The following is a 15,044-nucleotide window of genomic DNA, read 5'->3' as shown; positions in this document are numbered from 1 at the left end:
GAGTTACTGGGGCTTCTCAATCACTTATATCAGACAGTGTTGTAAGGTTTGGTGATGAGACTAACACTGGTGAGGTAAATCTTATTAAAGGCATTGGGGGCAGCATGGTTTCTGTTGTAAAAGATAACTTTACAGTCAGGATTGGTTTCGGGACCTGTTGAGATCGGATTGTGCTCCAGTTTACCGGTGGGAGATGTTACTTTGCTGTTAGGGAATGACCTGGCAGATGGTAAAGTTGTTCCTGCAGTGCTGTGGACAACTAAGCCAACCACTGATGACCCACAGATGGATTTTAACATTTATCCTTCCTGCGCAGGATCTCGAAGTATGGCTAAAAGGTCTGTGCAGCTTTATTCTGATACCAATGATAGCCAACATCGGGATTCCGGTTATGATGACTTGTCAGGAACTTTTCTGCCTTCATTGCTTCAACAGGATTCAGGTAGTAAGTCTGATGAGAAAGTCTTATCCCTGTCTAGGAAGGAGTTTATAGCAGAACAGAACCGAGACCCTGAGATTGAAGCTTTAAAAGAAACAGCTCTCTCAGATGATGAGATTAAGAAAGTGCCAGTTGGGTATTATCTCAAGGACGGAGTGTTAATGAGGAAGTGGAGGCCACCTGCTATACCAGCGAGTGAGGAATGGCAAATTGTTCACCAAGTTGAATTTTCTAAAGTTTATAGGGCTGAAATTTTAACTTTGGCCCACAATATGCCCTTAGGTGGCCATTTTGGAGTGAATATAACTGTAAGCAGGTTTATGAAATAATTTTACTGACCTAATTTGAGGAAATATGTGATATTTTGCAAACCTGTCACACTTGTCCAGTTGTGGGTAAACCCCACCAGGTCACCCCAGTGGCCCCACTGGGGTCTATACCTGCATTCGGTGAACCCTTTTCTAAAGTTATAGTGGATTGTGTTGGCCCATTGCCAAAGACTAAAGCAGGCCATCAGTAACTACAAAGTATTATGTGTACTGCATTCAGATTCCCAGAGGCAATACCTCTCAGAAATATTAAAGCTAAAACTGTAGCGAAAGTTCTTACCAAGTTGTTTTTTTTTTCACTTTTTTCTGGATTGCCTAAAGAAATCCAGTCTGATAAAGAAAGTAATTTTACACCAGGATTATTTCAGTAGATAGTTTATGAACTAGGAGCTGAACAAATAACATCATCTGTGTACCATCTGGAATCAGAAGGGCTGTAGAAAGTTTTCATTCTACACTCAAAACAATGATTAAGACATACTGTGTTGAAAATGGAAAGACTGGGATGAACGAATATATTTGCTTTTGTTCTCAGTAAGAGATCACTGGGCTTTAGTTCACTTGAACTATTTTGTTGTAGACTGAGGGGACCTTTGACCTTGTTAAAGGAACAGTGGATTGATGGGGATGTACATGTTAACTTGTTAGACCAAGTTTTGAAGTTGAATAAAAACTACACCAAGCGTGTAGTCTACTGAGACAAAACTTAAAGATTTCTCAAAACAAAATGAAGTGTTGGTTTGATAAGCGGACTTGCGAAAGAAAATACCAGGTGGGGGATATCTTATCTTATCTTATCTCCAATGTTGACGAATCCACTCCAGGTGAAACTCAATGGACCGTATAAAATAGGCTCTCAAATTAATGTTGTGAATTATGTTATTAAAACACCCGACTGACGTAACTAACACAAGTTGTACACATAAATATGATAAAGCCTTATTTTGACAAACAGGCACCATCTGTGAGTGTTGTTGTCAAAACATATGAATCTGGCAACCCTGAGAATGAAACAATTGACTCGTCTGAGACTTTTCACAAGCCAAACGTGGTCACAGTTAGGCTAATGAACTCGGTTGTTCTAGAAAACATTGCTAACAAGTTGTCTCATCTGCAGCCAAAGCAACAACAACAGCTGAAGGAATTAATTCTGAAGTTTAAAGATTTATTTCCCAATGTTCCCAAGCAAACCACGGTCTCAGTACATGACACAGATATTGGTCAAGCCAAACCGATTAAACAATACCCATATCGCATGAACGTAGAAAAGTGTAAATTGGCTGAGCCAGAATTTGAAAATATGCTGGAAAATGATATTATTAGTCCTTCAGCATCAGATTGGAGTCACACCCCGTTATTGTGCCCAGACCTGATGGCAGTATTAGATTTTGCACTGATTAGAGGAAGGTAAATGCAGTAACAAAAACAGATGCCTATCCTATCCCTAGGGTGGATGATTGCATCGATAAAGATGGAAAAGCTAAATTTCTAACAAAGATTGATCTGTTGAAAGAGTATTGGTGTGTTCCATTGATGGACAGAGGTAGAGAAATCTTTACTTTTGTGACACCTTCTGGGTGGTATGGATACAGTGTCTCGCCGTTTGGAATGTAAAAATGGTCCAGGATCATTTCAGAGAACGTTTGATTCTGTAATTCGAGGGGTGGAAAACACAGATGCCTATATTGATGACTTAGTCACAGGGAGTGACATTTGGGAAGAGCATATCTCTGCAGTAGAGAAGCTGTTTGACAGGCTTTCCCAGGCCAGCCTTACGTTTAGCTAAGAGTGAATTTGGCCATGCCACTGTGACTTATCTTGGCTATGTTGTAGGTCAAAGCAAGTTGGCTCCTGTTCAGGCAAAAGTCCAGGCAATTTCTCAAGTTCCTATTCCGTCTGGTAAGAAGGATCTTAGAAGGTTTCAGGGAATGGTTGGATATTATCGTAAGTTCTGTTAAGAACTTTGCTGATATTGCTCTTCCTCTGACTAATGTCCTGTAGAAGGGTGAAAAGTTTGTTCAGACCGAACCTCGCCAGTAGGCATTTGATCGATTGAAAGCCGTTTTTATGTTGTTCACCTCTGCCCTGACTTTACAAAGCCGTTTTCTATAGCTGTGGATGCCAGTGATGAAGCAGTGATGATGTCAGTGAGGCAGTGTTTTTACAAAAAGCTGATGATGATGTTGAATATCCTGTAGCTTACTTTTCCAGAAAATTCAATGAGCATCAAAGAAATTATTCTACGTAAGCAGGCTCATTTTTGACATTTAAGAAAAACCTGGACAGGTATATGGATGAGAGGCGTTTGAGTTGATATGGCCCAGGTGCAGGTCAGTGAGACCAGGCAGAAAAATGGTTCGGCACAGCCAAGAATGGCCAAAAGGTCTGTTTCTGTGCTGTAATGTTCTATGGTTCTTAGAGAAAGAGTTGTTGTCACTCATCTTGGCCTTGCGGCATTTTGATGTCGATGTTTGTCCTGAGAAGAAACCGCTTGTAGTTTATACTGATCATAATCTGTTGGTGTTTTTGATTCAGGTAATGGGCAAAACCAGATGATTGTTAAACTAGAGTCTGATTTTGCAAGAATATGGTATTGTGATAATGCATATGAAAAGCACGGACAATATCATTGCCGGTTGTCTTTCCAGATGCTGAGCTTACAGTTTTAATAGTGAAGCAGAATCTGGTATTTGTATACGCTTCTGCAATGTGTTACATGCTAAACGTATGTGTATTGTTTTATATACTGTAGTTTGCAGTTAAAATTTTGCTCTTTGAGATCAAAAATTATTTTTTGGGGAGAGGGGAAATGTTATGAATCCCTAAGTTTCGTTTGCTGTGGACTGTCACTTTAAGAGAGTGCCTGAGTGAGGTGGGGACTAACAATGACGTCAGCCGCTGACTTTCTCAGCTCATTTTTGATTTTTACAGAGAGAGAGAGCTCAAGGAGGCGGGACTGTCTGACTTGCAGCTTGTTTACATTACTCGCAGTTTGTTTTGTTTTAAGCGAGGACACAGACACTCACAGTCAGAAGGACGCAAAGAAAGAGAACAAAAGGATTTAGACAAGGAAGCCAGTGGCCAAGGGTCACTGTTTGGAACTCTCCTGTGCCCACAAGGGCGGTTTGATTATCGATCCAGTGCACATCGAATGTGCGCCTGTCACCCCGAATAATCCACAGGAGTGGACTTTGTTTGGGGTATCCTGTGGAGACCACTTATGTGTTAAACCTTGCCTGGGTATGTGGTGTGGCAATTCACTTGAAGACGATATCCCTGTGACAAGTCACTTTCGGTGATAATGCGTATGTGTATTTGGAACGACGACAGATAAAATCTACGGCGACTGTTATCTCATTTTACCACCGTGGAACCTGTGGAATTCAACGTAATTGCCTTCTCTCTGCATTTACCCTGGATTACAAATCTCTCTCTCCCATCCCTTATTCCGTGAATGAACTAAACTTTCATACCTAACCATCTCAAGACTCTAAGCCTAGTTCTCCACCCCCCCCCCCAACACCGAGCTCAATAGTTTGGGAGTTATATCTACACACACACACATAGCACTGTTAACTTTTGTTTATCTTGCCTAAGTTACTAGATTATAAGAAGATACTAATGAAGATAGTGGTTTTAACATCAAAACCAGACTCCAGGTGCAGTCTATTGCTGCTGGTTCGTTTCTGAAGTGTTTTGGTTCATAACAAAATGCTAGAATCTTTCCTGTCATACCCTATGATCGTAGCTTATAACTCTTACCCCACCAGGTGCTGCAATCAATTAAACCTCTTGTTGTTCTAGCAAAAACTGATTCCTGGAAAACTCAGTGAGGTAGAAGGTGCAAGATAATACATAACAATGAAGTCAAATGTTACAGGAAACTTTACTGATACACTGTACATCATTGCCTCAGTCAAAGTAAGAATTATAAAGATCAATTGTTTAATCACATATTGTGTACGGTTTGGTATTTCGGGGTACAGTACTGATTTGTAACAGGGGACACATCACGCAGCATCCACCCAAATGAGATTTCTTTTCTAGGCTGGGGGGCTATGACCCCCTATATTAAGTTGCTAGCCAAAGCGATATTTACATAAGGTTAGATGACTCAGTGAATCACTTCCCACATTCACAGTAGGTGAACAGCCTCTCCCCAGTGTAAAAGTCAGTGATGCACATTTAGTTGATTTGGCTGAGAGAATCTCTTCCCAAAGACCGAGCAGGTGATCAGACTCTACCCAGTGTGAATTTGCTGGTGTCTCTGTAGTTGAGATGACCAAGTGAATCCCTTCCCACAGTCTGAGCAGGTGATCAGCCTCTACCCAGTGTGAACTCGCTGATGTCTCTGTAGTTGAGATGACCCAGTGAATCCCTTCCCACAGTCTGAGCAGGTGATCAGCCTCTACCCAGTGTGAACTCGCTGATGTCTCTGTAGTTGAGATGACCCAGTGAATCCCTTCCCACAGTCTGAGCAGGTGATCAGCCTCTACCCAGTGTGAATTCGCTGGTGTCTCTGTAGTTGAGATGACCAAGTGAATCCCTTCCCACAGTCTGAGCAGGTGAACGGCTTCTCCCCAGTGTGAACTCTCCGATGTTCCTTCAGTTGAGATGACCAAGTGAATCCCTTCCCACAGTCTGAGCAGGGGAACGGCCGCTCCCTGGTGTGAAATCACTGATGTACCTTCAGTTGAGATGATGAAGTGAATCCTTTCCCACAGTCTGAGCAGGTGAAGGGCCGCTTCCCGGTGTGAGCTGACTTGTGTACCAGTAGCTGGGATGACCGAGTGAATCCCTTCCCACAGTCTGAGCAGGTGAATGGCCTCTCCCCAGTGTGAACTCGTTGATGTAGCTTAAGATTAGATGAGCAAGTGAATCCCTTCCCACAGTCTGAGCAGGTGAATGGCCTCTCCCCAGTGTGAACTCGTTGATGTACCTTCAGTTTAGATGAGCAAGTGAATCCCTTCCCACAGTCTGAGCAGGTGAACGGCCTCTCCCTAGTGTGAACTCGGTGATGCTCCCTCAGTTGGGATGAGTAAGTGAATCCCTTCCCACAGTCTGAGCAGTTGAACGGCCTCTCACCACTGTGAATTCGCTAGTGTACAATTAGGGTCCATGACTGAGTGAATCCCTTCCCACATTCTGAGCAGGTGAAAGGCCTCTCCCCAGTGTGAACTCGCTGATGTACCTTTAGTTTAGATGAGCGAGTGAATCCCTTCCCACAGTCTGAGCAGGTGAATGGCTTCTCCCCAGAGTGAACTGACTTGTGTAACAGTAGTTCGTATGAATGAGTGAATCGCTTCCCACAGTCTGAACAGTTGAACGGCCTCTCACCAGTGTGAACTCGCTGGTGTGCAATTAGGGTCCATGACTGAGTGAATCCTTTCCCGCAGTCTGAGCAGGTGAAAGGCCTCTCCCCAGTGTGAACTCGCTGATGTACCTTTAGATTAGATGACCGAGTGAATCCCTTCCCACAGTCTGAGCAGGTGAATGGCTTCTCCCCAGTGTGAACTGACTTGTGTAACAGTAGTTCGTATGACTGAATGAATCCCTTCCCACAGTCTGAGCAGTTGAACAGCCTCTCACCAGTGTGAACTCGCTGGTGTGCAATTAGGGTCCATGACTGAGTGAAACCTTTCCCACAGTCTGAGCAGGTGAAAGGCCTCTCCCCAGTGTGAACTCGCTGATGTACCTTTAGTTTAGATGACCGAGTGAATCCCTTCCCACAGTCTGTGCAGGTGAATGGCTTCTCCCCAGTGTGAACTGACTTGTGTAACAGTAGTTCGTATGACTGAGTGAATCCCTTCCCACAGTCTAAGCAGGTGAATGGCCGCTCCCCGGTGCAAAATCGCTGGTGAGCCATTAGATCAGATGACTGAGTGACTCCTTCTCCACAAATTCAGCAAATGACCAGCCTCTGCCCAGTGAACTGACTGGTGTGTCCACAGGTGGGAAGATGGACTGAATCCCTTCTCGCACACAGAACAATTGAATGGCCTTGCCCAGTGGGTACTTGCTGATGTACCTTCAGTTGAAATATCCGACTGAATCCATTCCCACCGTCTGAGCAGATGATCGGGTCCCGCCTGTGTAAGATGATGGGTGTGCCAGTCACACAGATGATCTACTGAATCCCTCCCCACAGTCTGAGCAGGAAAGATGATCGAATGAATCCCTTGTTCCACTTCTTAAATATCTGGACAGTGACAACAAAACTAGTGTGTTGTGTTCACGATTCCCGCAAATTCCTCGTCATTTGTAACCTGTAAAGAGATTTACAAAATCCATCAATGGATGTAGGACATTTCAGATGAGGTCACTTGAGTTGCCAAGGTGTGATCTATCATCACACTGTTACAGTGAAGTTCAACACAAGTTGGAGAGAGAAATCATCTTCTAACTGGGCACAGTGATGGTATCTGGAATGACCATCAAACTCTCTAATGCTCTTCCTGTCTCTATAAGAATGGGGCATTTCTGCCATCTCCAATCTGTGACCTGGCTCAGTTTGACTCTCTCCATTGGTATTATTCCCTGTTCCCACTGAGCTGCATGGGTTCCTGGCCCCAAAGTAACTGAAACATTCTCACACAAATAGCTGGCAGTGCATTCCATGCACCCACCACTCTCTGTGTAGAAAAGTTACCCCTGACATCCCCACGGTATCTATTTCAAATCACCTTAAACTGTGCCCCCTCATGTGAGCCATTTCAGCCCTGGGAAAACACCTCTGGCTATCCACAAGGTCAATGCCCCTGATCATCTTATACAACTAAAAAATGCTCTCATAATGAATGAAATTATGCGTTACTTTGAGGATTTGTCAGAAGTATACAGAATTATGAGGGTACAGATAGGGTAAATGCAAGCAGCTTTTTCCTCTGAGGTTGGGTGGGATAACAACTAGAGGGCATGGATAAGTGAGGAAGGTGAAAATTTAACAGGAACATTTGGAAAAGCTCTTTACTGAAATGGTTGTGTGAGCATGGAATGAAATGCCAACACAAGTAGTGAATATGAGCTTGGTTTCACCATTTAAAGGAAGTTTGGATGGGAGTCTGGATGGTAGGGGTATGGAGGGTGATGGTCTTGGTGCAGGTACATGCATTGGACAGTTTAAATGTTTTTTGTTTTCGGCATTGACAAGATGAGCCAAATAGCCAGTTTCTCTGTGAACTGTTCCACACTTCTATAACAGAGAAGCTAGACAAACTTGTTTGGAAGGGAAAAGGTAGGAGTGACAATGGAGCAGCAATGGCTGGAGTTTCTTGGAGCAATTCGGGAGATAAGTGATCGATATATCCCAAAGAAGAGGAAGCATTGGAAAGGCAGGAGGACACAACTGTGGCTGAAATGAGAAGCCAAAGCCAACATAAAAGCCAAAGAGAGGGCAAACAAAAGAGCAAAAGCTATTGGGAAGCTAGAAACCAACAGAAGACAACCAAAGAAAAAAAAGTCAAATGAGCTCAGAGCGTGGAAAGATGATTCATGAGTCAGTCATTAATGAGTCTTGGTAGCACACAACAGTCTGAGGCATTTATAGGAACGAAATATCCAGGGCCTCAATATCTCCTGAAAGCCGAGTTTCCCTGAACCAGTTACGTTTCAACTTTCATTTTGTAAGGCATGTACAAATTCTATAACCTCAAAATTTCACTTCTCAAGGCCTCCCACTTACTAAGTACTCCTTTGTGAGAAAACAGCCTGTCCCAATCCACACTTGTCAGATCCTTTCTGATACCATCAAAATTGACCTTTCTCCAATTTAGAATCTCAACCCATGGTCCAGATCTCTCTTTTTCCATCTTTATTTTGAACTTCATGTCATTATGATCACTAATTTCTGTCACCAGCCCTGATCATTGCCTAACAGCTTATTGCACACTTCTTCGTCGGGAATTCTACGTACCGATTATGGGCACATTTGAGAAACTCTACCCCATCTAGTCCTTTTACAGTATGGGAGTCCCAGTCAATATATGGAAAGTTAAAATTACTTACTGAATAACTTTTGTTCCTCTAAATCCCTCAGACTATTGGGTGCAACCACGTCCCAATAATGTCTACAATATCATAATTCCCTGTCCTGAGCTCATCTCGCTTTCCTACGATGCTTCTTGCATTGTGATATACACAGCTCAGCACATTCATCGCACCATGCTCAACCATTTGATTGCTGACTCTATCTGAGGTCTGAACAACATCTGACTGGTGTCAAGAAAATAAACTCTCCATCATTGTCACAAAAACAAAGGAGCTGATTGTGGAGGACAGGAGGAGCGGAGACACAGGCAAGGGTGTCACCCTGGGGCTAGTGAACAACCAACAGCTTCCCCAGTTTCTAAACCCCCCAGTGGTGGGCACTTAATCTGGACTCCACTGCGTTTGAACCAATTCCGCCAGTGGCCGACTCTCATGTGACTCTGTGCTATGACCCTACAGGGTGCGTCACTGAGGAAAGCCAATATTATGCACCCCTCGAGGGACAGAAGTTCCCAGTCACAGTGATTGGAGAGGTTAAAGGAAGAGCGGGCAGGGCATTACTGGCCGAAGCTCTGGATTTCCTTTGGCAACAGACAGGACTGGTGGTTCCCCATACCACCGATAGGGTTTGCCCTGGGTTCAAGCCAAAGAGCCTATGGTTCCTTGCCCACACCCTGACAAAACAAGCCTCCATCACTGAGAGAGACTGGCAAGACGTGGCCGCAGTCCAACCTCAATACTGGAAGGAGTCGGAGGTGAAGACGGGACATCTGGTAAGACACTCTTTTAATATTGACTGAACGCAAGACGCTGTACCACAGCTCTGGGCAATTTCAGGCCATGGTTGTCCGCACCGACTGCCCCCGTCTGAATCACCCTCAAAGAAGGACAGACTCTCCCATCCATTCTGCAATACCCCCTCAAGCCTGAGGCAAATTTTACGAGGATGGAAGCTCTTTTGTGGATCTATCAGGAAACCGATATTCTGACTATGCGATAGGGACGGACAGTGAAGTAATTGAGCAGGCCTCTTTTGAAGCAGCTGTCTCCGCCCAGAAGGCTGAGCTGCATCCCAGCAACAGACAGAAGTGGGAAGGTTTACACAGACTCCCGTTATGCATTTGGAATTGTACATGACTACGGGGATCTCTGGGAACGTGGGGATTCCTCACTTCCTCTGGCCTCCCCATTAGTAATGCCACCTTTGTAAACAACTTACTCACCGCTCTACAGCTACCTCAAGTTTTGGCTGTTATTAAATGTGCAGCCCATGCCCGCATGTCTAACCTGGTCACTAAAGGTAATGCTTTAGCAGATTAGACAGCGAAAGCTGTGGCAAAATCCTCAGAAGTTGTAGTCCCCTTGGGTTCCCGTCAAACAACCTTCCGTGACTAAAGCAGAACGGGTTTGCCAGACATGAGGGAGGTACGTAGTTTTCCATGGGATGCCTCTGAGGAGGAGTGAAAACTGTGGTCCCAGATGGGGTGCCAGAAAGACCCCGACCTAGGTTTTTGGATCACCCAGCGGGACAGGTTTGTGTTCCTACACAGTTTTTACCAATATTGGTCGATTATATACATAATTGTACACACCTGGGAAAGGAGGGTATGGTTGGTAACCTGTACCCTGCACACTGGTCTACAAGTTGATTTTATTGAATTGCCTAGAGTACATTGCTATAAACACTGCTTAGATATTATAGATGTGCTCAATAGATAGATTGAAGCTATTCCAACTACCATCAATATTGCTGTGACTGTTGTGAAGGTATTATTACGGGAAATAATTCCCAGGTACAGCCTGCCAGAGATGCTGAGCTCTGACAATGGCCCACACTTTGTGGTGAAAGTAAACAAATGGGTATGTAACAAACTAGCTATCAAGCAACAATTCCACTGTGTACACCACTCACGGGCCGCTGGCAGAGTGGAAAGAGGCAACGGCACTCTGAAGAGTAAACTGGCCAGACTAATAGCGGAGACTGGACTCACTTGGTTGAAGGTACGACCATTAGCCCGATTCCACATGAGGGTTACCCCATAGGGGAAAACAGGGCTGTCACCAGCTGAAATCATTTCTGGACGGCCCATGAGGACACCCTGGGAACAAAGTCTCAGGATTAAAGGCAAAGTGAATAAGAATAAGGAACCTTGGTTCTCGATGGATATTGGAACTCTGATAAAGGGGAGAGAGATGTATGACATGTGTAAGAAACAGGGAGCAAAGAAGATACTTGAGGAGTATAAAAAGTGCAAAAAAAACTTAAGGAAGAAATCAGGAGGGCTGAAAGAAGACATGAGGTAGCGTTGGCAGTCAAGGTGAAGGAGAGTAAGAGCTTCCACAGGTATATTAATAGCAAAAGGATAGTTAAGGGATAAAATTGGTCCTCTTGAAGATCAGAGTGGTTGGCTATGTATGGAACCAAAAGAAATTGGGGAGATGTTAAATGTTTTTTTTGTGTCTGAATTTACTAAGCAAACTGGCATGGAATCAATGGAAATAAGGCAAACAAGTATTGAGGTCATGGAACCTATACAGATAGAAGAGGAGGAGGTGCTTGCTACCTTGAGGCGAGTAGATAAATCTCCAGGACCTGACAGGGTATTCCCTCGGACCATGAAGGAGACTAGTGTTGAAATTGCAGGGGCCCTGGCAGATATATTTAAATGTTGTTATCTACGGGTGAGGTGCCAGAGGATTGGAGGATAGCTCATGTTGTTCCCTTGTTTAAAGAAGGCTCAAAAAGTAATCCAGGAAATTATAGGCTGGTAAGTTTGATGTCGGTCATGGGTAAATTATTGGAAGGAGTACTAAGAGATAGGATTGACAATTGTTTAGACAGACAGGGACTTATTAGGGAGAGTCAACACGGCTTTGTGCATGGTAGGTCATGTTTAACAAATATATTAGAGATTTTCGAGGAGGTTACAAGGAAAGTGGATGAAGGCAAGGCAGTGTATGTTGTGGACTTCAGTCAGGCCTTTGACAAGGTCCCGCATGGGAGGTTAGTTAGGAAGATTCAGTCACTAGGTATACATGGTGAGGTAGTAAATTTGATTGGAAATTGAGAATGGTAGAAGTCAGAGAGCAGTAGTGGAGGATTGCAACTCTGAGTGGAGGCCTGTGACTAGTGGTGTACCACAGGGATCAGTGCTGGGTCCATGGTTATTTGTCATCTATATCAATGATCTGGATGATAATTTGGTAAATTGGATCAGCCGATTTGCTGATGATACAAAGATTGGAGGTGTAGTGGACAGTGAGGAAGGTTTTCAAAGATTGCAGAGGGATCTGGACCAGCTGGAAAAATGGGCTGAAAAATGGCAGATGTAGTTTAATACAGACAAGTGTGAGGTATTGCACTATGGAAGGAAAAACCAAGGTAGAACATACAAGGTAAATGGCAGGGCACTGAGGAGTGCACTAGAACAGAGGGATCTAGGAATACTGATACAAAATTCCCTAAAAGTGGCATCACAGGTAGATAGGGTAGTAAAGAGAGCTTTTGGTTCATTGGCCTTTATAAATCAAAGTATTGATTATAAGAGTTGGAATGTTATGGTGAGGTTGTATGAGGTATTAGTGAGGCCAAATTTGGAGTATTGTGTGCAGTTTTGGTCACCGAATTACAGGAAGTATATTAATAAGGTTGAAAGAGTGCAGAGCAGGTTTACAAGGATGTTGCCAGGACTTGAGAAACTCAGTTACAGAGAAAGGTGGAATAGGTTAGAACTTCATTCTTAGGAGTGTAGAAGAATGAGGGGAGACTTGATAGAGGTATATAAAATTATGATGGGTATAGATAGAGTGAATGCAAGCAGGCTTTTTCCACTGAGGCTAGGGGAGAGAAAAAAGAACCAGAGGACATGGGTTAAGGGTGAAGGGCGAAAAGTTTAAAGGGAATATTGCGGGAGGGGGGAGCTTCTTCACAACTGGGTCTGACTGGTACTGGCATAACTGGTTCTTCTGGGCAGATTCAGTCTCACTCCCAACTATTTCCTACTTTCCTTTGTGATGGTACGTAATGTCTAAAGGACAAGTGTTTGAGTAAATGAGACTCACCAACTTTCTCCTGACTGAATCACTGGAATCTCCGAGTCAGATGGGTTCTCTCCAGTTGATGCTCTCAATCCTCGGGCTGGTTCACTTGTTGCAGTTCCCTCGTCTTCAGTCGTGGTTTTTCTTCCAATAAATCTCTCACCGCAGGTCTAACTTTAACATGAAAGATAATGAAGCACGTTAACAATGAAAAGGAGGACCAAACATTTCTGCTTAATGTTACTAGGAACAAAACTCACTGAAATTTAAATGTTGAAGGCAAATATAATGATCTCAGTGAACAATCTTTTATTGTCCCTCACATGACACAGACGATACGGGATAAGAAGGAGCCATCACTCAGTCATGGTAAGACACAAGACAGAGGAACAGAATCAGGTGATTCAATCCATCTGGTCTGCCCACCACTCAACCATTCAACCAGGGCTGATTTTTAATCCAACACCATATTCCTGCCTTCCTCCTGTAACCCTGAAGCTACTCAGCAATCATCAGTATATGAATCTTCACAAATATACCCAAATGGCAGCCTTAAACAAATTCTGCGGCAACAAATTCCACATATCAGACATCTTTTGGCCAAAATTTTTTTCTCATCTCAGTTTTAAAGGGAAGCATCTTTATTCTGAGACTGTGCTGTCAGATCACAGACTCTCTGTCTAATGGAAACATTCCCTCCACGTCCACTGTATCCAGGCTTTTCAGCATTCGGTAGGTTTACTTAACCATACATCTCCCACCACCCCCACTGTCCCTCTGAACTCCATTGAGCACAGGTCCAGAGCCATCAAATGCTCCTCATATATAAATCCGATCATTCCTGAGATTATTCATGTAAACCTTGTTAGCAACAACTGTACTGAACACATTTCCAGGAATAACAGACAAATCGGTTCCAGGATAATTTACAGGGAAAAGTTGTGCTTCCTTTACTGTTATACTATCACTCCATTTCCAGGTGAAAACAGGACCATTTCAGGAAATTTGTATTACAGATCCTAGGATACAGATCTTGTCTTGTCTATACTGGACCGGCCACCGTCGCTGGACTATGAACGTGCAGGAGTAATGTATGGCTAAATGCCTTGCTGAAGGACACAACACGCTGCGGGGAGCTGAGGCTCGAACCATTCTCCCCCTAGACTTCCCAGTCCCTCGGTAAAGCAGGCAATGAAATCAAAGATCCCCACAACCTGGGACGTTCTCCTTTCTCACCCACCCCAGTCCGGGAGAAGACACAACAGCCATAAAGCTCCAGGACAAATGTGAGGAGCCTCAGGAAACGAGGAGAGTTCGGGGAAGTTAATGGCACTCAGTGGGCAAAATCACACCACGTCATCTGGCGTCACAAAGCGGAGGGCGGGGCGAATCTGCGGCACACAGCCTCACGTGACCTGTCGGCGGGACTTCCATTACAATTCTGCGGAAACAGACAGCCTGGGCTCCTGGTTTGGATCGTTCAATGCAGATTAAGTGAAGTCGACACATTTCTGACGAGCCCAGATAATTGGAAAATAAATGAGTAACTGGCCCTCAGTTCGGGGCTCACGGCCAACATCGGATCTCCCCGCTCGGGATCGGTCTCAATACTCACCAATGGGAAAGTGATATCTTCGGCCCGCAGACAGTGATCCCGACGGAAGGACGAAAGTCTTTCCCGTACACAGAGGCGACGCACTTCAGCTCTGAGCGGAGAGGAAAACACCGTCCACCCGGAGACTGTGAGCATGCGCGAAGAGATTGTTACATCATCGGGAGGCGGGGCCTCGGAAACAGACACGCAGATGCTGCCCATTTGCGGTTAAATGGGAGGGGCAAACGGGATCACGTGTCAGGATTGATTGACCCCCCCCCTTCCCCCCCCCTTCCCCCCCCCCCCCCCCCAGGCAGAGACTCCGGCTACTCATTAGTCTGAGGAAAGAAGCAAACTTGCCGCTCACATCTCCTCTCACCTTAAATGTATTAGACATTTCAACCCCCGGGAAAAATATATCGTCTGTCCACTCTATCTATTCCTCTCGTAATCTTAGAAACGTCCATCCAGTCTCTCCCCAGCCTGCGCCGCTCTGGAGAAAACAACACAAGTTTGTCCAGCCTCTCGTTATAGCTCATGCCCTCTAATCCAGGCAGTGTCCTGGTAAACCTCTTCCCCGCCCTGTCCAAAGCCCCGACATTCTTCCGAGAATGGGGGCGACCAGAACTGTATGAAACACTCCAGATGTGGGCTAACT

The 15,044-nt window shown here is 44.5% G+C and overlaps 1 protein-coding gene across 1 annotated transcript; it reads right to left on the bottom strand.

Annotated features, from left to right (window-relative positions):
• Positions 1–4,637: 4,637 nt before the first annotated feature.
• LOC140721240 (uncharacterized) lies at positions 4,638–14,554 on the bottom strand. The gene is made up of 4 exons (XM_073036094.1): positions 14,408–14,554; positions 12,817–12,966; positions 5,876–7,034; positions 4,638–5,707 (listed from the first exon to the last, which is right to left on the bottom strand). Exons 3-4 carry the CDS (start codon positions 6,632–6,634, stop codon positions 5,444–5,446), a joined length of 1,023 nt encoding a protein of 340 aa, XP_072892195.1. The 5' UTR covers positions 6,635–7,034; positions 12,817–12,966; positions 14,408–14,554; the 3' UTR covers positions 4,638–5,443.
• Between the last annotated feature and the right edge of the window lie 490 nt (positions 14,555–15,044).

This window comes from Hemitrygon akajei, unplaced genomic scaffold (genome assembly GCF_048418815.1).
Source record: "Hemitrygon akajei unplaced genomic scaffold, sHemAka1.3 Scf000053, whole genome shotgun sequence".
Taxonomy (NCBI): domain Eukaryota; kingdom Metazoa; phylum Chordata; class Chondrichthyes; order Myliobatiformes; family Dasyatidae; genus Hemitrygon; species Hemitrygon akajei.
The sequence above is the reverse complement of the archived record's forward strand: the minus strand, read 5'-3'. Positions and strand labels throughout refer to the sequence as shown.

Coding starts and splice junctions, on each gene's coding strand:
- LOC140721240 (XM_073036094.1), bottom strand. CDS start 6,634: ATGGCTCACCAGCGATTTTGCACCGGGGAGCGGCCATTCACCTGCTTA. Junction 5,708..5,875: donor CTCAGTCATGGACCCTAATT/GTACACTAGCGA, acceptor TCTAAACTGAAG/GTACATCAACGAGTTCACAC.